The sequence below is a fragment of the Wyeomyia smithii genome, chromosome 2, assembly GCF_029784165.1.
Source record: "Wyeomyia smithii strain HCP4-BCI-WySm-NY-G18 chromosome 2, ASM2978416v1, whole genome shotgun sequence".
NCBI lineage: Eukaryota > Metazoa > Arthropoda > Insecta > Diptera > Culicidae > Wyeomyia > Wyeomyia smithii.
Window position 1 is genome coordinate 168285120 of NC_073695.1, and position 21097 is coordinate 168306216.

General features: G+C 38.5%; 1 protein-coding gene across 5 annotated transcripts in view; it reads left to right on the forward strand.

Moving 5' to 3' along the window:
* The window catches only part of LOC129724435 (uncharacterized), a 48589-nt gene extending 44576 nt beyond the window's left edge, over positions 1 to 4013 (forward strand). For all 5 annotated transcript variants that reach the window (XM_055679341.1, XM_055679345.1, XM_055679346.1 and 2 more), the window contains 2 exons: positions 298 to 572; positions 633 to 4013. In XM_055679341.1, the coding sequence (XP_055535316.1) occupies positions 298 to 572; positions 633 to 3896 (3539 nt within the window). In that variant the 3' untranslated portion in view covers positions 3897 to 4013. The remainder of the gene's footprint in view (positions 1 to 297; positions 573 to 632) is intronic.
* The last annotated feature ends 17084 nt before the right edge of the window (positions 4014 to 21097 follow it).

The window sequence follows — 21097 nt, forward strand, 5'->3', positions numbered from 1 at the left end:
TTTTAAAATAATAAGAGCATTTAACGGTAAATTAAAATCGTCCATCGAGATAGCCAAATTATCTTTTTTAATAAAATGAATGCTTCTGCTTATTACCACAGTTTAGATATTTACCCTGATATTACTAGGGCGTATGATAAGATACATAATATGTAATAGGGCTAGACAGTTATGCAACATTATATGACAAATTTAATAGATTTTTTTGTAATTTTTATTGTGCCAGAGTATTTTAGAAATTTAATGAACGAACGCATATTATAAACCTCGAACTAAATCGTTTTATTTCATCAACAGTTTGTAAGGAGGAATTCTGTGGACTTGATGCATATATGACCCATTTGAAAGTTACTCACGCTGAATTGACAACAATTGAGTGCCAATGTTGCAAAGAGATAGTCCAAAAGCCAAAATTACCCCGCCATCTATTGCTCCACCAAATCGGAATCTACGAATGCATGTATTGTCAGTTCGGTAGCAACACAATGGAAGCGGTACAAACACACGTTTGTAACTGTCATCCAGACGAACCGTTCTATTGCTGTGTGCGGTATAACAAAACGCCTGGAAAGGTAATGATTTTTTCAAGTTAACGATGAGTTTTTACTAACCTTTTGAATTTTACTTGCTAGGCCAAGGAAGCTTCCCTTAAAGCTCTGTTTGAAATACCTGTGGACGAGAGTGTTTTCGTTTATTGTCCATTTAGTATGGAAGAATTGAACTATAAATCAACAGATACCAAAAGTAATCGTGATATCGCGTCGATTACCAAATCAACTGTCATTCCGTTACAGCTCCCGCCGATTCGGTTCGGCGATACAAATATTCTACTAAGTGCACAGATTCCTGCCTCATCTACTGGAACAATTACACAACAAACAGTTGTTGTTACTTCAGAAACAGGAGCTATCACCGTTCCGTCGATTTCTACAGCATCTGGTGCAAATAATCTTCTAGGAAACTTACCGGTTCCAATTATCACCGCCGTCCAAGGAAATTATTTTGGACGTGCCACAGTTACATCAACAGTATCGCAAAGCTTGCCGATTATCTCGAATGTGGCTGGTGGTGTTTCGGTGACGAAGGATCTCGGCATGCCCGTTATTACCAGAGTGGAAGGAGGTGTTTCAGGAGTGGGTACAATGAAGTCATCCTCCTCCCTGGTGGGTACCAAGATTATCATTTCTCCGAACAAGGGAGTCGGAGTACCGATTATAACTAACGTTTGTAGCATCGCCTCTCCAAAACAGCCGACGACAGAAGATGAAAAACTAATGCTAGAGGCCGAACGCGTTGCAATGGAAATGATCAAGGATACAGGTTTGCCAAAGCATGTGATTTATAGGTGCGTCTACAAAGGTTGTAATTCTATATTACCGGATGGAACTGGGATGCGAAAACATCTCACATTTTCCCATTTGCTCTCTCCTCATTATACCTGTATTCATTGCAAGGGTCGGCCAACGTTTCCGAACGTAATGGCTTTTACGCAACATTTAAAAACGCACGAAACACAGCGAATATTCTGTTTCATGTGCGATTATAAAGGATCCTTCCCTCCAGAAGTGATAAAACATGTTAAAGATGTGCATAAAACAAGCAAACCAACGATCCTTTTCCTGAATCCTAAGAAGAACGATCCGAATAATGATCTTATATTGTTTGCCCCGGGCCAACCGGCTGATTCGGAAAAAAAAGCATTCTATAAAAAGCTAATCGATCTCTATAATCATAAACTGCAGGCTGCGTTACTTCAACAAAAGACCCATTTCGCTCCTGAGGAGTGCGACTCTCTACCGAAACAGGCAATATTTAGTCAGATGGTGTCTTGTAACAATTGTCAGTATAGTACTAAAGTACGATTAAATATGTACCGTCATCTCAAGAATCATTTGAATGATATGCCTGTTTCAAATGTAGACCCGAAAAATCCAGTTCCCTGCTGGAATCAAGGGGAAAAACATTTCGATCGAATGCGTAATCCAGCTGCTAGTTCTCAAGAGGACGACGATTTAATTCAATCCCTTTGTTTTGTGCAAGAAAACAAGCGATTCATTTGTGGCGCAACCGATTGTCGTTATTTGACCATTACTGAAAATATGTTGCGGAATCATCTCGCTACCTTACACATTGACGCAAAAGATTACAAATGTCCACATTGTCCCGCAGTGCATATTTTTGCCGGTCAATTAAATGTCACTAAAGTTCTAGAACATTTGAAATTGCACGACAAGGAACTCTACCGCTGTAGTAAATGCAGTGTATTCATGAATAACAAAAACGATATGGATCGACATATCGGTGAAAAACATTCAAACGTTCCCAATGTGTCGATGTTTATTATCCGCGATGGGAGCACTGCTGGCAGTGTTTCCAGTGTTGCTGCTGATGATGAAGTTGTTTTCAATTGGAAATGTGATGTGTGCAAGTTTAAGACTGTTACTCTTGCAGAAATGCGTGCTCACATGCAAATAACGCACAACATCAACGCCAAATATCGCTGTTCACTGTGCTTGTACAGTTGTTCCAATAAAGCACAGTTTACCGGTCATTTCGAAAAAGATCACCCCGGTTCTGAAATAGTAATAATTTCAATGTACAAAGCCATTGAAGGCGCTGACAGTCGAGCAGATACAACTCCGTTATGGAGAAGAGAAACGAACAAAACCAAAAGCATTCGAGGCATTATGTTGGAGCCAGAGGAAGATAACGAAGATGAAGTTGATGCTATTGAAGAAAATCTTTCAGTAGGAAATATAGCTCAACTAAAGCTCGATCTGGAAACTCCGGGACCGAGCGGCATACAACCAAAGCAACACGAAGAAGATATCACAGTAAAAGCTTTCAAATGTGGATTTAAAGGATGCACTTACGTAAATGATTTTGGTTCGGGTATTGTAACTCATTTTAAATCAAATCATCCTAATGATAAACCGTCTGTACTGCGAAATGCATTGGCGAATCCTCAACAATCGCGGTTTGACTATTTTCTAAAATATGCCTGCTTCTACTGTGTCAAGAAAGCGGACACCGTAAGTGAACTTTTCCAACACTGGCGCACATTGCATAAGATGACAGGTACAAGAAGTCAAGATAAGCCGTTCCTATTCCGTACCGCGAAAATCATTCTGTGTTTCTACTGTCGGAAAGGAGCCGTCATGCCGGAGATGAAGTCTCATTTTATCTCCTGTCATCCTGGGTTAAAGCCAATCTATCTAGACTTTCGCAATCCGAAACGTTGTGCCGAATGTGATTATACAATTGGTACCAATAGACACGATATGGTAATTCATTTCGCTGAACGTCATAAGACAGAAAATGAATACGCGAAGGGTTGGATCGATTATTTGTCTGATGATACACTAGATAAAATTTTACAATTGAACAGTGTAATCTATGGCTGCGTAAAGTGCGGTTATACTTCTGAAAACAATCTCGAGTTTACTATGCATTACGGTACTAAGCATCCCGGTCAAGCGATTGAATTCAATGAGTTTCCAATCACGAAAAAAATCACTTATTACTGTGCATACCACAACTGTAAAGGGGAGTTCACCAACGAGCGGGACCTGGCCAGGCACATTGTACAACATGTACCTCCGTTTGAGTGCCGCTGCGATGAAGGACAATGTTTGGTACAGTTCCGTTCCTTCACAATGCTCTTGCAGCACTATCAAATTACTCATCCTCACCAAAAGTTGCAGTATGCACTAAAAACACCGGAAGATTACAAAAATGTACTACGTATGATAACCATCCAGTTCTGGAATGGGTTCGTTATGACAATGGAAGACGCCAGACAAGCAGGCAACCGTTATGGCAGCCACGAAGGATTCTTCAAAATGGTCGACGAAATATGTGCCGAGTCCGTTACAGCGGGAACGCAGTTGCTGTAAATATATTAAGACTTATTTTATTTTATAAGGCTGTTTAAAACATTACAAGAAACGTGTAACATTAGCTTAGTACGATATGCGTCGCATACCTCTAAATACATTACTTTGTTATTAAAACATGCTGTTTGCATTTGCTCAAAAATCAGTAGTAGTTGAATATAATTGTATAGGTGTATGTGTGTATGTTGTTTACGCGTGGGTGTTGGGTAGATTCACACATTATGGGCGTTATGGAACATATTACAGAAGCTTCGACGAGTAACTCGTCTCATTTGGAATACACGGTCAAGTCTACTTGAGTTCTGTAATAGGGCCTTATGAAAGCGCTAAAGGCACTCAAAACGCGTGTCCTTAAAAAAGCGTAAATGCTGAAATGCGTATAAAAAGTTGTCAGTGAAACTCTCTCGAAAAAGACTAAAGGAAGTTCCCAATAAAAAACGTTCTTATTTTTCACCATTAGTTCCACCTTATAGATATGACAGAGAATAGCAGATCTTACATGATAAGATCAGTTGTGATTTGTGGTTCTGGAACCGAAAGCAGAAAAACTTGAGAACATTGTAAAAAACAAAACGAACTGAAAAAAGAAACCGTTGACAGTAATAAAAAAAATGTGAGAACTGAACGTTCGAAGCTTCATCTCAAGATTGTAACGTGTTAATTTTACCGGAACGAACGAACGAACAAACAGTCTGAAAAAAGTATGTAAAATTGTGCATGTGTGCCACGAAGTATACTCGTTATGCTAAATGGTAAAGGAAAGTGTGATGTCGCTAAACAACCTGCATGCTCATCGTCATCAGTGTACACACACCAAAATCTGAAAAGAATTTTCAGCAAAAAAAAAAACTGAAAAATATCAGTAAAAATATTCTTGCTGATTATCAGCATTCAGAATTCTGTTTGCCGGAAATCAGCAATTGCTGGTAATTTCTGAATTTCTGGCAACTCCATCCGTCAAACTGTCAGAACAATCGCCATTTTGTGCGTAAAAACTATAGAGAAATATTGTCGCCCCAGTAGAAAGTCGAGTTTTTCGACTAGCGACATTCGATTTTTCTCGCATATCGTACATTATACCTAACGTTGGAAATAGTGCGCTGTATAGCAAATTAGATGCGCTATACAGCGCACTACTTCCGACGTTAGGTATAATGTACGGCATGAAAAAAAAAAAATAGATTGTCGCTGGTCGACAACTCCAATTTTCAACTAAATGCATAATAAAAATGAGCTTATAAGCGTATGTATCATGGATGTGGAATTTAAAAAGCATTGCATGCGCTTAAATAGAATAGTTGTGATGTAAAGAAATGTTTGATAAGGTAATTTTCAGTCTTTTCTAGGAATTTGGTAATATGGGCAACATACTGTAATGTAATTTCTGCTACCAATTAGTGGAAGGTTATGTCGATGAAAGTTTATACTGATAAAACAGATTCAAAATCAGATGACTTTAAAATAAATATTCGCAATGTAAACATTCGTTTTAATAAAATAACAAAAAACAAAAAAAAAAAAAAAAACATTCTGTGTGTTTTCTAACTTTTGCTGAGATACATCAGCAAATTCATGACAAATGCTCAAATGCTGAACAGGCACCAATTTATTCAAACAACTGATTTTCAGCAAAATGGTGTCAAAAATTTGACGTTTCGATTTGCTGATTGTTTCAGCGAGAAAGTTTGCTGATATTATAGCTGATTTTCCAGCATGTAGAATATCAGCAAAATTTTGCTGGTTTCCAGCAATAAAAATTTAGTGTGTATGTACTTTTCACTCCCTTCACACCCATTCATTTTTTTCCGAAAACCAGCAAAATTTTGCTAGATTTTGCCGAGCTGTAAGACCAGCAATTCATCCAGCAAAATAAATTTTGCTGTTTATCCAGCAAAGCAAAATTTCATTCAAAGGACAGCACTCAACTGTAACTTCAGCAAACTGGAATTTAATTACTGAATAATCAGCAATGAAATTTTGCTGTAAATTTAGCAAAGCAAAGTATATTCTGCTGGTTAACCAGTTAGAGTAAGGGAACCATGTTTCTCTCAGGCACTACCTTTCACCCACCCACAGTATCATAATCAAATTACTGTTGAACTAGAAATGTATGTGCATCATATCAACTTCTAAGTTCATCTACACACTTAAATTTTTTTGCCGGGTCTCGGTAATTTATTGCCGAGAACGGCACCACTGAGTGCTCGGTTTAAAAAATAATGACAGCTGTCAAATTTTTTCGTAAATCTCGGTTCACTAAACTAAAATTTCGGCACAAAACATCCGAATTCCAAGATTTCAGTTGAGCTGAACCGAGATTTACGGAAAAATATGACAGCTGTCGTTTTTTTCTTAACCGAGCCCTCAGTGATGCCGTTCTCGGCAATAAATTACCGAGACCCGGCAAAAAATTTTAAGTGTGTAGCCCAGCAGTAACTTTGCTATTGTCCAGTATCAGGAACTTAGCCATGATCCCGTATCAGCTTCACAGCGGTTTGGCGCGTTTTACAAATGACAGCTTGAAGTGAAAATTTTTGACATCGATTCACTCTCTGATTCTCCCAGCTGGTCTCGAGGTACGATGCTGGCCTAACAAGCCAGTCGTTGGTACTGACGTTGAAATATAGTTGCATAGACAATTCTCATTTAATTGTTTTGATTTAAACTTGCTACCACCCCTGTAGTGCAACCCTGTTCATTAAGGTTTGGAGATAGCAACACTGACACCGGTAAGTTAGACTCGAACACGAGTTAGTTTTTAATTAGATGCGAACTACATTAGAGCAAACCAAATAAAGGATTATTTGTTACAGTAAATGTAGTGTTTTATTAACTGAAAACACCGGTACAAGAATGGCAGAAGGTGGTGGAAACGACGATTTTTCCGGGTTCACAGAAGCTCCCACACAAGCTGGTATGAGGTATGACATAGTGACCGGTGGTTCAATAAATACGAGGAACTATTCAGTGCGGATGGTAGAGAGCTAGATGCCGCAGCAAAAATACGCCTATTACTGCGCAGTTCAAGCGTCCATGTTCATGAGAAATTTAATAATTATCTCCTACCAAAACAGCTACGGGATTTTGCCTTCGAAGAGGTAGTCCCGAAACTGAAAGGGATATTCGGTCAGCAGAAATCTTTTTTCAGTAAGCACTTATAAAAAATCGACACGTTACTGCCAAGTGGATTCCACTTACTTCTGTGCTAATAGATGAAAAATTTCATATCTAAGTGGAATACACTTGCGTTTCACTTCACAGCACAAAATCAAGTGTCTTAAGGTCTAAACACAATGGATACGTTGCGGCTGCGTTTGCGGAAATTTGACAGTTAGCTCATACATTTTCTGTCAAATTAATGTCAACGCAACGCAAACGTATCCATTGTGTTTGGGCCTTTACACTTCGTTTTGCCATGTCATCCATACCAAAATCAATCTTTTTGCCTTTCTCCTAGAAAGGTCTAGCAATCACTGAAAAAACCAAAGGTATAAAAGTGCACCAAAGGGTCGAATCTCGTATATCAATCGACTTAGTTCGACGAGCTGAGCATTTTGTGTGTGTGTGTGTGCGTGTGTGCGTGTGTGTGTGTGTGTGTGTGTGTGTGTGTGTGTGTGTGTATGTAACGGTCTCCCAATCTCACTCAATTTTATCAGAGATGACATGACCGATTTTAGTGAAACTAATTGCAAATGAAAGGTCTAGTTGCCCCATAAGACCCTATTGAATTTTATTGCATTCGGATTTTTAGTTATGTATCAAAATGTAAAAATCACAAAACTTCTTTATCTCAAGAACTACACAACCGATTTGAACAAAATTGGTATCAGAAGAACGGGCTTGTTTTTTGAATCATTTGTAAAATAATTTTATAAGGATCGGACATGTGGTTCAGAAGTTATGTAAAGAAACGTGTTTCAAAGACTGTTTAAAATCACTCACTTTTCTCAGAGATGGCTCTTGTTGCCTCATGAGACCCTATTGAATTTTATTGTTATTGGACTTTAACTTTGTCCGTTACGTATAATAATGGGAAATCAGGCTATGACAAGAAACAGGTTTCTAAGACTGCTTGAACTCACCCACTTTTCTCAAAGATGAATGGACCGATTTTCACAAAATAAGTTGCAATAGAAAGGTCTAGTTGCCTGATAAGACCCTATTGAATTTTATTATAATCGGACTGTAACTTTGTCTGTTATGTATCAAAATGTAAAAGTTATGAAACTCCATTTCCTCAGAAACTACACAACCGATTTGAACAAAATGGGTATCAAATGAACGGACTGTCTTCAAAACCCCTAAATAACAAATTTTATGGTGATTGAACATGTAGTTCGAAGGTTATGAAAAGAAACGTGTTCAGAAAACTTTTTTAAATTCACTCGTTTTGCCAAAGATGGCATGACTGATTTCAACAATTTTAGTTTTAAATTGAAGGTTTAGTTGCTGTATTGGTACCATTACATTTGATTATAATACTGGTTGACAAAATCGAAAAATATGCTGCTATAAAGCTCACAATAGTTGCCCTAGAAAGAAAAAGATTCACAGGAGAAGCTATAATTTTTAATTTTTTTTTAGTTTGACCTTCGGGGCCACACTTGTGTTGACCGGTGTAATCGGACTTTTATTTTAACCATTATGTGTTAATTTGTAAAAATGTTGAAAGTCTATTCTCTCAAAGATTTCACGACTTATTTAAAAAAAAAATTGTTTCAAACGAACAGGTTGTTCCTTTGATCAAAGTTCGAAATTAGGAGTCATTATGATAGAAAAACTATATAATTTTTACAAATATTACGTCAAATTCCAAATACTATGCTCCAATTATTCCTTCAAATACATTATCAATATTCTAAAATCCAAAGAGTAAATATACCTTTATTGGATTATGTTTGGCAATTGAAGGATGTTTTCCAGAAACCGGAAGTCGCAAATTCGGATTTCAAAATGAAGTATGAAGTTGATTCCTGGCCTCTGAGCATCATCCCGGGTACTGAAAAACTCACATTACGTAATGTTTGTCCCTTTTAGACTGGTTTCCAGAAACCGGGAGCTACTGTCTAGTAATTTAAAATGGCGTCTGAAGATGATTTCTGGCCTCCTGGTATCATACCGCTACCCCGAATCGTATTGGTCATCTGGATTAAAAATGGGGTTTGAGGTCGGATTTTGGCCACTGGGCATAATCCAGGTTTCAAGAACCCATATTGATTGGTATTTCCCATTTATTTGATGCCCCTCAGAAACGATTAGTAATATCAACTGCGTTAAAGAATTCAAATAAATGTTTAAGGAACAACATTTAATGATAAGTTATTTGGAATATACTAACTAAAGTTGACATGAACAATCTGAATATTTATACGCTGTATATGAGTACAAATCGATTATACCTCGATCAAAAACAAAATCGCATCATATATTTGAGAGGATTTAATGTTATTTGCATGTATCAAAGTGTATTTTTTAAGTGTTGGTGTAAATCTATTTTAACAAATAATAAATTCGAATAAGAATGGCTGGGTCTCACTGCTAGGTGGATTAATTTAGGTTTTACACTCAGATTTCAATGGTAGAACGCGTCAAACGCCAAAACACATCAAAATACCGTGAATTCCATTAAAAATCAAGATGGGTCAACCTGTTAAAACGCTTGGGTTGGTTTATTGGTATTCATGTGCAAAGAGCATTTGGTATGAGCGTGTGATTTTTTTTCAGTGTACGAATGTTTCCGTCTGGTTAAGAGCAATGCCGATGATTTCTTCACCTACACTGGAATCGTGAATCGTCAATGTGAAGATTTTGACACAGATAAGCTGTTTAAGAGCTCTTAAACGACCAGTTCTATGCATTGATTTTTGTCTGCGGTATGCAATTCTCAAAGAAAACGGAAATAAGAATGCGTCTTCTATCCAAACTAGAGTCGGAAGCTGGAAGGGATAGCCACCTCGAAGTGCTTATCACGGAATGTCAGGGGCTGTCTGATCTCAAGCACGACACGGCGCTAGTGGAAAAACACTGCTTCGAATGCACAAGTGATCCAGCAGCATAAACAACAGTTTAAGCAGCCAAAAGGTACGGTAGCTAAACCAAATGTTCCTCGTTCTCCGTGTTGGCAATGCGGAGGGATGCATTTTGTGAAAGATTGCTCCTACACGAATTATATTTGCAAACAATGCAACCAGCAGGGACACAAAGAAGGATACTGCAACTGTTTCAACAGAACTGCCAAAACGCCTGATGAAAACAGATATCCACCCCAGCCACCGCATTCGAACAAAAGTAAGCAAAACAAAAAACGAAATAAGAAAGCTGACAAACAGAAACATAACCAATCAAACAGCATCCATTCGGTCAACCAAGTACGGAATGAGCGGAAGTATGTGACAACTCGGATTAACGGTCACACAGTGAATCTTCAACTTGACAGTGGCTCGGATATTACTATCATTTGTGAGCATGCTTGGAAGAAGTGTGGATCCCCTGTTTTTTCGAAAACTAAAAACAAAGCACACACAGCGTCTGGTGAACAGTTATCGCTTCTGGGAGAGTTTACCTGTTCAATGCAGATCAGCGGTGAGCAACGTAATGGAACCTGCTACGTCACGTTAGTGGAAGGACTAAATCTGCTTGGGTTAGATTTCATAAACGCATTCAACCTCTGGGCGAAACCGTTAACCAACATTTGCAATCAGGTGTATCGTTCCGGGTCAAATAATGACGTAAACTGGTACCTTACACGTTTTCCGAAGGATATTAGTGAATCTTTGGGTCATTGCACGAAAGCAAAAATCAAGCTTTTTTTGAAGGCCAATACGCGACCGCTGTTCAGGCCAAAACGACCGGTGCCATTTCACGCTGTTTTCAAAGTCGATGAAGAGCTCGCTCGTCTTCAGCGGCTACACATTATAACGCCAGTGGACTATTCCGACTGGGCAGCATTAATTGTTTCGGTCAGGAAGCCGGAAGGCAAAATTCGAGTATGTGCGGATTATTCCACGGGGCTGAATGCAGTGCTCGAACCGCATCACTATCCGCTACCGTCACCCGATGATATTTTCTCGAAATTGACAGGGAAATTTTTTTTCAGCATTATCGATTTGTCTGACGCCTATCTTCAGGTTGAGGTAGACGATGACTCAAAGGAAATATTGACGATAAATACCAACCCGGTGGCATCGGCCTTGTTTCCTGAAGCTGCCGTGAAAGACAGTGGCGCTAGTCTCATCTATGTTTTTGAAGGTTTGTTCACACAGCAGTGTAAGCATGACGAACGAAGCATAATATATGTTGTACAGAATTATGCGCTCGAATCAATTTATTCATGTAAATAAAAGCTTAGCTTAACTTTGTTAATGATTAAAGGTAGCGTTGATATACTATCTCATTTACATATACGTTGAGATGTTAATCCCTAAATCTCCGCGCGATGTCAGCCGCCTGCAAGAAACACTGCCGTTCGAAATCGGCAAGAATAAACGTTGTGTACATTCTATAATGATGCAACGCATTCATTTTTTGTTTCATCAAGCAAAGCACTCGACGTTATGTGCAATAAATACATCACACGAAAACAACACATAAACACACTGCAGCTGAACACCGACACTGTATGCACGTATGAACACTGCTTTTTCCCGTGTTTCGATGAATCAGCTGTCAAATTGCATGTGAAATTGATCCAGTGATCCAGCTAATGCTGGCTTCACTTATGTTGTACGTAAACGTCAGTGATGCCACCGGGTTGATAAATACACATCGCAGCCCCGGGAGTGAAATCGGCTCCGGGTGCTTTTCAACAACTTATGAGCAAAATGATCGCCGGTCTAGAAGGCGTAGATTGCTTTCTAGATGATTTCATTATCTACAGCGTTGACATAGAGCAACACGATTGTATTCTGGAGAAGTTGTTTTGTCGTATTCAGGAGTACGGGTTTCACTTACGATCAGAGAAATGTAATTTCTACAAATCTGAAATTCGATACTTGGGCTTCATCTTCAACGCCGACGGTATCAAACCTGACCCAGACAAAGTGGCCTCAATCGTCAGAATGCTACGACTGATGTCAGTGAACTCAGATCATTTCTAGGAGCTGCTAATTTTTATGGAAAGTTCGCTCGAGAAATCCATCGAATCAGGCAGTCCCTCGACAATCTTTTGAAAAAAGACACGAAGTTTTTGTGGAATGCACAGTCCCAGGAAGCTTTCGATACTATTAAGAAAGTTTTGCAGTCGGACTTATTACTTACGCACTACAACCCGCGACTAGAGATGATAGTTGCAGGAGACGCTTTGAAAACTGGCATAGGTGCAGTAATCATGCACCGTTTTTTCAACGGTCAGTTGAAAGCAATTGCGCATGCTTTCTAAACTCTTACAAGCACCGAACAGAACTACAGCCAAATTGAAAAAGAGGCATTAGCTCTTGTCTTCGCGGTAACGAAGTTTCATCGCATGTTACTAGGTCGTAAGTTTACATTGCAGACGGTGTTTGGATCGAAGAAGGGAATCCCACTACATACAGCCTTTTTTTTTGTTTTTTTTCCTATGATAATTCTCATGATTTTATTCCGAGTTTCATAATGAAACTTCTGGTTTAGATATCCAGATACGTGTTGAATTCCCCAACACAATGAAATTTATATCAAGGAACCACAGTTCTCCATTTTCAAAACTAAGTATTGTATTATATTATTATGTGTTTGTTTTTGTTTATTGATTAGAATTTGTTGTTATTATTATATTGTCGTTTTTATTTTTATTTTTTTTATGATAATTTTCACTATTATTATTATTTTTATTATTATTTATTTATTTATATTATCATTATTATTTTTCGGCATAGTAAAGTCAACAAACAAACAGATTCACACACATTTACACACACACATACACACACTTATTAACCTTAAATTTCCTTATCCTTCGGCAGCTAATTGACTAGTTATAATTCAGGGGTCTTGTCAAGATGCTACCCTAAGAAGACAGTGTCTTTGCAACTTGCCCAGGGCTTACATGTCGCACGCTAGCCTGGAGGGCTAATAGCGGTCTCGATCGACTAAGATTAGTTGAGAGAATTCGTTATCGATATTGTTTTTGGCACATTTTGCATGTGTAGGATAAGTACAACGATACACCGTGCCCCAGTGCTGAGTCGAGAAAATTTCCAGCTCGAAAAGATTCCGACCTGATCGGGAATCGAACCCGACATCACAACCGTGTGGGAGAGCTAGCCGACCGACATCGCTAACCACACAACCAAGGGGACCACTGCCCAAAGCTATTCTAGTTAATTACACAGAATTTAATTGACCAGCTGGTTACTGAGGCTGTGATCCCAATCTTCCTATCACTGGTATAGCATGAATGGAGCCTTAAAACACCAGTGACCTGGCCCTTGGCCCCCTTATATACGACACAAATACAAATACAAGACTCAAATAGTGATGGGAAACTTATCGATACTTATCGATAATATCGATAAATGCTGGTCATCGATATTATCGTTAATTTTTTGACGTTAACGATAATTATCGATATTATAAGGGTGAGCACATGTCAGTGCGGCTGGTTACTGGAGGAGACCCAAAAGAAGAAGACCTCACCTACCCTACCCCAGGAGTTGCTTTTGCCGCTAGGTATTTGTTGGTTGCTGCTATTCGACAAGATTTAGCATTGTTGGGGGTGGTGAAAAGGTTCGCCCGGGTGTCACTGAGTTTCTGAGAAATAATGGTAACTAAAAAGGTATTTATAGTTTTTAGTTTCCTAAGAACAGATGAATTCGACAACTTAGTACTGGAGAACTTTAAAAAAATATCCAAACTTTTGCACCATCTCATAAAAAGCAATGATACGAAATTGTAATAAAATGCATTTTCTTTGGCTTGCCAACTCTTATAATCTGATGGACATGCATAGCGGCAGTCTATTGTTAATTCTCTGGTAATTGTTTAGTTTAACTTGGAACTGTTTAAGTTTAAAGTATCTGTCACCCAACAAACAATTTTTAGTTCCACTAAAAACCCAAATCAACGAAATTGTTGCGCCAAAAAAGTATCCTTGTTTATACAGGGGATAGACAAAGTAATTGAGATAAATAAAATTCTGTCGAATTTTGAATGGCCAGAACTTTACGAAAAATGAATCAATTTTGATGACCGGTTTCATCTCACTGGAAAACAGTATTATTTTAGTATTACTTGGGAACTTGGTGTGACCAACCTACACCGAAAATGTTTCGGATTTCAAGAGTGTGTGTCAAAGTGTACATTTTTGCAACGCATAGAACGTTTTAGGCAACTAAATTGTCTATCTAAAATACTTCATTTAAAAAATCTGAGATCACCGATATTTTCTAAAATCATTTTTTGTTTTTAAAATTATATGTTTTTCAGAGTAGGATCTGTAACTCATTTTCTTATATTTTTGAAGGAAAGTTCAGATAATGTTTACTAAGATATATTGATTCATAAGAAAAAGGTTCAAACACAGTTAGGTTTTCTTACGCGGGGGATTTTTTCTTTGTTAGAGAATTAGGGGGATTAGGGGGGATACATGCCTCGTGAAAAAACCATGTTAATACAGAAATTCGCTTGATAAACCGCTTTAATTCAAAAATTCGCGTAAAAAACCACGTTAATTTGAAAATCTGCATAAATAACCTTTTAGAGAAAATCCGCGTGAAAATAATCTGACCTTTTTAAATGTTAATCCAGATAACTTTTCAAACGCAAGATTGCAAAGTTGCTTGGTTTAATAAGACCTACACACCCACAATGTTCGATTGAATTCTGCTAGAGTGCTGCAAGCTCAAAGAAAATTAGTACCCAACAGGGAAAAAACCGCCAAAATCAACACCCATACTTAAAAAATTCATGCCTCGATGATTCCTTGGCAAATTTTCAATCTTTGGCTACCAATGAACCCGAAATAAATTCTGATTTATTGACAACATATAAACCTAAGTGAAACAGAATTTCAGAAAAAGTTCTACGCGTTGCAAAAATGTACACTTTGGCACACACTCCGGAAATCCGAAACATTTCCAGTGACCCTTGGTCACGTCCAGTTCTCAAGTAATACTAGGAAACTAGGACAGTTTTCCAGTAAAATGAAACCTGTTTTGTCAGAATTGATTCAGTTTTCGTGAAGTTTTGGCCATTTAAAAATTGACAGAATTTGACAGTTAACCCATACATTTACTGTCACATTGACGTCAACGCAACGCAAACGTATCCATTCTGTTTGGGTCATCTCTGTCTCTGTTTTTAACAAATTTATATAGTAAAATTGCATTTGTCGAATAACGTTTGCGGTAAAAAAATGGACAAAAATTGCCGATTTTTTACGGGTTTACCTTCAATCGCACTAACGAAACTACTCATGCATCATCAATCATAGTAACCCATGAGTTAGCAAAAAAAAAATTGACAGCTCTATCAGTCAAACTCTAACTGTGATGACGCTACTCCGTTCAGAAGTGTGCGCGTTCAAAAAACGGTACCCCACCGCGTCAAAAACGAACATCGTGCGGCACTTTGTGGACACCGGGTATGCCGGTTCTGGCATCTACAACATCAGAGCATCGAAAGAAAGCCCGGTTCCGGACGGCCAACGACCCTGAGCGACAAGAAGCTTCAAAGGATGCTGAAGAGGAAGACCGAGGGAAAAGTGGCTAAATCGCTGCGTGCACTTGGCCGAATGGTTGGTGCATGCTCTAAAACAGTGAAAAAGCATCTGGAGAACATGGACATACATGCAGGAAGCGGCAGTTCCGTCCACTGGTCTCGGAGCTGCAAGCAATGACGCAGCGACAGCGGTTGAATAAGATGGTCAAGTCGATTTTCCCGGCGAATCGCGACGCGACAGTGGTATTGGACGACTAGACCTATCTCACCCTGGATGGCAACGACTAGCAGGGCTCTTCGTATTTTACCTCCCCCACGAAGGAAGTGAGCACCGAGGTAAAGTTTATTTCACAGACCAAGTTCCCCAAGAAGGTGCGGCTGTGGCTGACAATCAGTGAGAAAGGGATGTCAGAGTTGCTCTTCTTTCGCTCCGGGCTGGCCGTGAACGGGAAAATTTATAGCACGAAGTGCCTGACAGAAGTTGCGTCGTTCATCAAGAAATACCATAAGCGCGAAGACACGGTGTTCTGGCCAGATTTGACGTCGGCCAACTACTCGAAGCGATCGTTGGAGGAGATGGAGCGGCTAAATATCGATGTGGTACCGAAGTCGGCGAATCCACACAATGTTCCCCACCTGCTTCCCATCGAGAATATCTGGACAAACTTGAAGCACAAGATCTATTCCAACCATTTTGTCGCGAAAACGGAGGAGAAATTTATAGAAAAACGAAGAAAGAGCTTAAAAACATGGCTACACGCATGTTTTCGTCCGCCATGGCGAATGTTCCGGTTAACTGCCGGAAGGCTGCACGCAAGGTCGTAATATTTTTTTGTGAGGAAGCTAACATGATAACCTTCCATGTGAAATAAATTTATCCAACTCAATTATCTGTCATAGTTTTTTTTTCATTACCATCTGAAATAGTTTTTTCATCACCATCTGAAAAAAAATTTTTTTTTACCGCAAACGCTAACTGTCAAATTATCGATACTTATCGATAATATCGATAAAAGCCCCGCAATTATCGATTGTTATCGATGTCCGTTTTGGGCGATATTTCCCATCACTAGACTCAAACATTCTTCCTGATATTTCTTAGGTATTCAGCAATTGCCTTGTATTCTGTAACACTTTTTCGCCAAGTACACTGGAAGCGGAATATAGTTGGTGACAGTTACTTCTTGTTGCATTACACTGTAAATAAATGCCACGATTATTTCGAGTGTTTTTGCACTCGATTCATCACGTCACACTGCAAATTAAAGTGATTTATTATTGATTTCACAATGATTTAAACTTTCCAATGAAATGATCATGCGTTAAAAACTGTTCAATGGAAATCACCATCATATTATAATGAATATCTCTTGTATTTGCACCACTGTTTAAATCAATTGAATTACAGCTGCAATTCTAATTGACAAACGCCAAAAACATAAAACGAAACAAAACTAGTGACGGTGGCGAAAGGCGCAAGCAGCACATTTTTCCCAGAGATTAAAAATTTGTTTAAAAGTAAGTTTTATCAGTTTGAGTTTTTTTCCCGATTCGACAGCATGTTTTTGAATAGTACGGATATTCTTAACTGGTGGACTATTGAAAAATATTGAAAAGTGTTATTTTCGCACTGTTTATTCGAAATAATCATATGTTTTTACCGTTACGAGAGAATTAAAGAAAAAAAGCATAGGGTAGAGCGGGGCTAGTTGGTCATTTTTGGCAATAACGTTCAGTAATTTTTTGTAGGTAATATTATAACAAAAACTCATTACATCAGAATGTTGTGTCAACCCTATAGCTTCTATAAAAAATTAAGTGTTTTCTGACTGGATGTCGAATTGACCAACTAGCCTCTCAGGTGGGGTAAGTCGGTCAGGGTGTGGGGTAAACTGATCATTTTTGTTTCGGAAGGACAATTCAGTTATTTTTCTAAACTGAGAACGCTGCCCTTTCCCTTAGTTGCCACAGTTTTTTCGGTTTCAGTACGCTGAGAGCCCCCGTTTCGTCAACATTCCAGATACGCGGTGCCCCGAAGTCATGTTTTCCGTTACATCAGACATTTTTTCGAAGTATCCTTCCTATTTCTCCAAGTTGTATATTCCTATTCCTCCAAGTTGAATGACGTTACTCGAACAATACTGGTTGCTCCCAGTTTTCTAATGAACAGCACTGGATTCCTTTTCAAGAAATTAGTAAGCCAATCTTTCCCGGTCATTTGATCTTAACAAGGTCGTTCGTTTGACGTTCGGTTCTTTCACAACAAAGGAAACACTTTAACCATTCACCATCACTGCATTTGCAGCATCCTGTACGGTCTTAGCGGAAGTCAAACCTCTGCCGGTTTTTCGTTCCTTCGTTCGCATTCCGAAATCCTGAAACATGAGGGAAGCTCATCCTCAAAACATGAGGGAAGCAAGCCGTGTTACTCTCCCTTACCTGATAAGACCTGTTGTTGAGTCCATATTGTTGGTTTGGCCAGACACTTAATTAACGAAAACATGAATTGAATTAAAAACCTGAACCGAATTCACACAACACTATAGAGTTCTCTAAGCGAAAACACACGAACACTACGACACGGCCCGCTTTACACTGTATATTGAAATTTGTGATAGTGTGAATCAAACTCGGTAGTTTTTTATTCTCTCTTTTAGATGACAGTTCTCACAGGTGACAAAAAACTCTTAGAGCTAACAAAGAAAAATTGAATACATCGCACTAATACAAACGCGCCTGGACAACTCTATAGAGCTTTCTTCACCAGATCTCACCAATACAGGCTTAGTCTGTGTTCTAATAAAATCGATTTGTTTTCAACCAAAAAATCAGCTGATATTCAATTTCGAAAAATATTGCACTTATGAATCCTAGTTCATTAGTGTTACCTGTTTTAACAAACTTTGTTTTAGCGGAAAACCAGATGAAATAAAACTAAAAATCGGCTTACAACTTGAATAAAAGCTCGGGGCAGGAGGAAATTTTTGGTTACTACCAGCTTGTTGATTATTTGCAACCAAAATTAAAATTGTATTAGTGAAATCGACCACTAATACTAGCGCAGATAGGAAGGTCTATAGTATCGTCTTGTTTATGTTTTGTTGACAGCTTGCGTTCGCTCCAAAGTATGTCGAAATTTTCGTTAGGTAAGAGGTGTTTGCCGATGTGCGTTATAATTAATCAATGGTTCGGCATTTATGATGTTGTAAAGATGTTGTCTGCTGTAACTTTTATCACGTTGATTTTGGTTTCAAACAAATGGTTTTGCAAAATAGATCACATGCTGTCTTCGTTTGGTTTTGGTTTGCATCACGAAATAAACCTTACCTATTATTGCATATACTTTGTTATTCGGGTTCGTTGATGATGTGCATATGACCAACCAACCCCGCTAGAATGTGACCAACTAGCCCCTCATGCATTGAATATGAAAATTACTTAAAATATGTGAAAATAAAATGTTGGTGAAAGTTTGCTTGAAACTAATTAAAAGGGCTTTCGTTATGCATTGAATCGGATTTATTTCAATGTGGCTAGCTATGTTTAGACAAAAAGTTTCAACTTGGAAACTGAGCAGAATTGATAGTCTATTTGGCACTAACCAGAGGCGGATTAACGCGTAGGCGAAGCAGGCGGTCGCCTGCTCGTCAATCATCGAGGGGCGGCGAACAGAGGCCTAATGCGTGTGCTTATTTTTCAAGCGACGAGGTAATTTTTTCTTTCGCTAGCAGGATTTCCATTCACGTGCGACGCGACCAGGCATGTACCATACAATTTGCAGGATGCGCAAGGTGATGTCTTGTCGCTTCATGAACTACATACTTGATAAAGCTCGTGAGACTTTATCGTGAACCAAAGTAATATTTTACTAAAAGTAATATTTTGTGCTATTGGGGAAATCTCAAAAACAGAAAACAAAAGGCACATAAAGCTTATAAGAAAGACAAAAGTTCTCAGAACTTAAATAATTATATAGAAATTTGCAGAGCACTTGACGTAGAAATTCCCTTAGCATATGAGAGTTTTAATGCGAAAGTAGAAGCCAACATTAAATCCGATCCGAAAGCGTTTTTTAGCTTCGCGAACGAAAAAACAGGAGGGTTGTGTGCAAAGCCACGACCGCAAGGTTGAAGTAGAATACTTTTACTAGAAAGATAGCCCGGCTGCTTGCGTGTCAGTCATTTTTCTAGTAAATAAACGTTGACTAATCAGATCAATCGAATTTTGCGCTTCAACAAGGATTGACCATTTTCAATAATATAGTAAGTTGCTTGTCATGGTTGGGGCTTGACAATTTTTAAAATTTGAGATGAATTTTTATCGGATGTCGTGCTCATGACTGAAGAAAAAGATAATTCGGTACGTTCTGAGACATGGAAATAAGTGAAATTTATAACCTCTACAAATTTAAAAATGTAAAATAACTAAAGAGAAAACATTAACGCTTTAATCATCGGGTTTTTGTTTTATACTGAAAAGGACAATTTGTTGTTCAATTTAGTATCGGATAAGATGCCGATTACATCTTTGCGTTATCACTGACAGTGCGAACAAAGTATTCGTTGTGATAAAGCAAACAGTGAAATGCTGATATAACACTCAAAACTAGACGGCTCACGTGTTGTCAAAATGAATCAACTTTTCATTAAATACATTTACTAGTGCCCACTATCGCACAGAGACCGAATTTCACTAAAGTGCCTCACTGCATCAGCCGCTATCGATGCTGAGATCCGCTGCAACTAGTGCGCTATCAATAGCTATGTCACAGTTGTGGCCGCTATACCCTGCCATTGGTATCCACTGTCCCTGCATCAGCTGGCCCAGCTGCTATCGTTGCTGGAATCCGCTGCAACTAGTGGGCTATCCATTGCTACACCACAGCTGTGGCCGCTTTCCGCCATCGATGGTATCCACTGCACTGCTGTTGTCGCTGTCTAGAACTATTATGAGCGGCTTCGACTGAAACAGGCTCTTTTATAGGCCAAATAGCATGTTTAAAATTGCAAGGTATATGATTCTGTCGACCGTGCTTGGGAAGCAATCATATAACGACCAATCAGAGGTCGAATTTTTCGTTTTGGCAAGGCTTGACTATTTTCAATAGTACAATAGTGTGAATAACAAAATTACAATTATCTTCTATTGGGAAGAATCTTAGAAGATTTTCCAATATATTCCTGCAAGAACGAAGGAAATCCATCGAATACTAACCGATTTATTAGCATTTGAAATTGGACATATTTTTCACTTTTTCCGGTTTTAGATTTTCATTTAACATCCCTATGTAGCCGAACTTCCTGAGAGAAGTATTCTACTTCAAAATGAAAACTTCTAATTATCCATCCCGCATGCAATTTGAAGACTTTGATGGAACTAATAGTGGTGTTATTTGTAACCAGTTTGCGCGATTTTTTCAAAACAATTATAAAACATCAGAGGATACTCCAGACATAAACTATTTTTCCTACCTAAAAGAACAAAAAAATGACGTATCAGTTGACAATATTACTGTTCAAGAGATCCTAATGTCGCTTGAAGGCCTTGATGCCAATAAAGGACCGGGT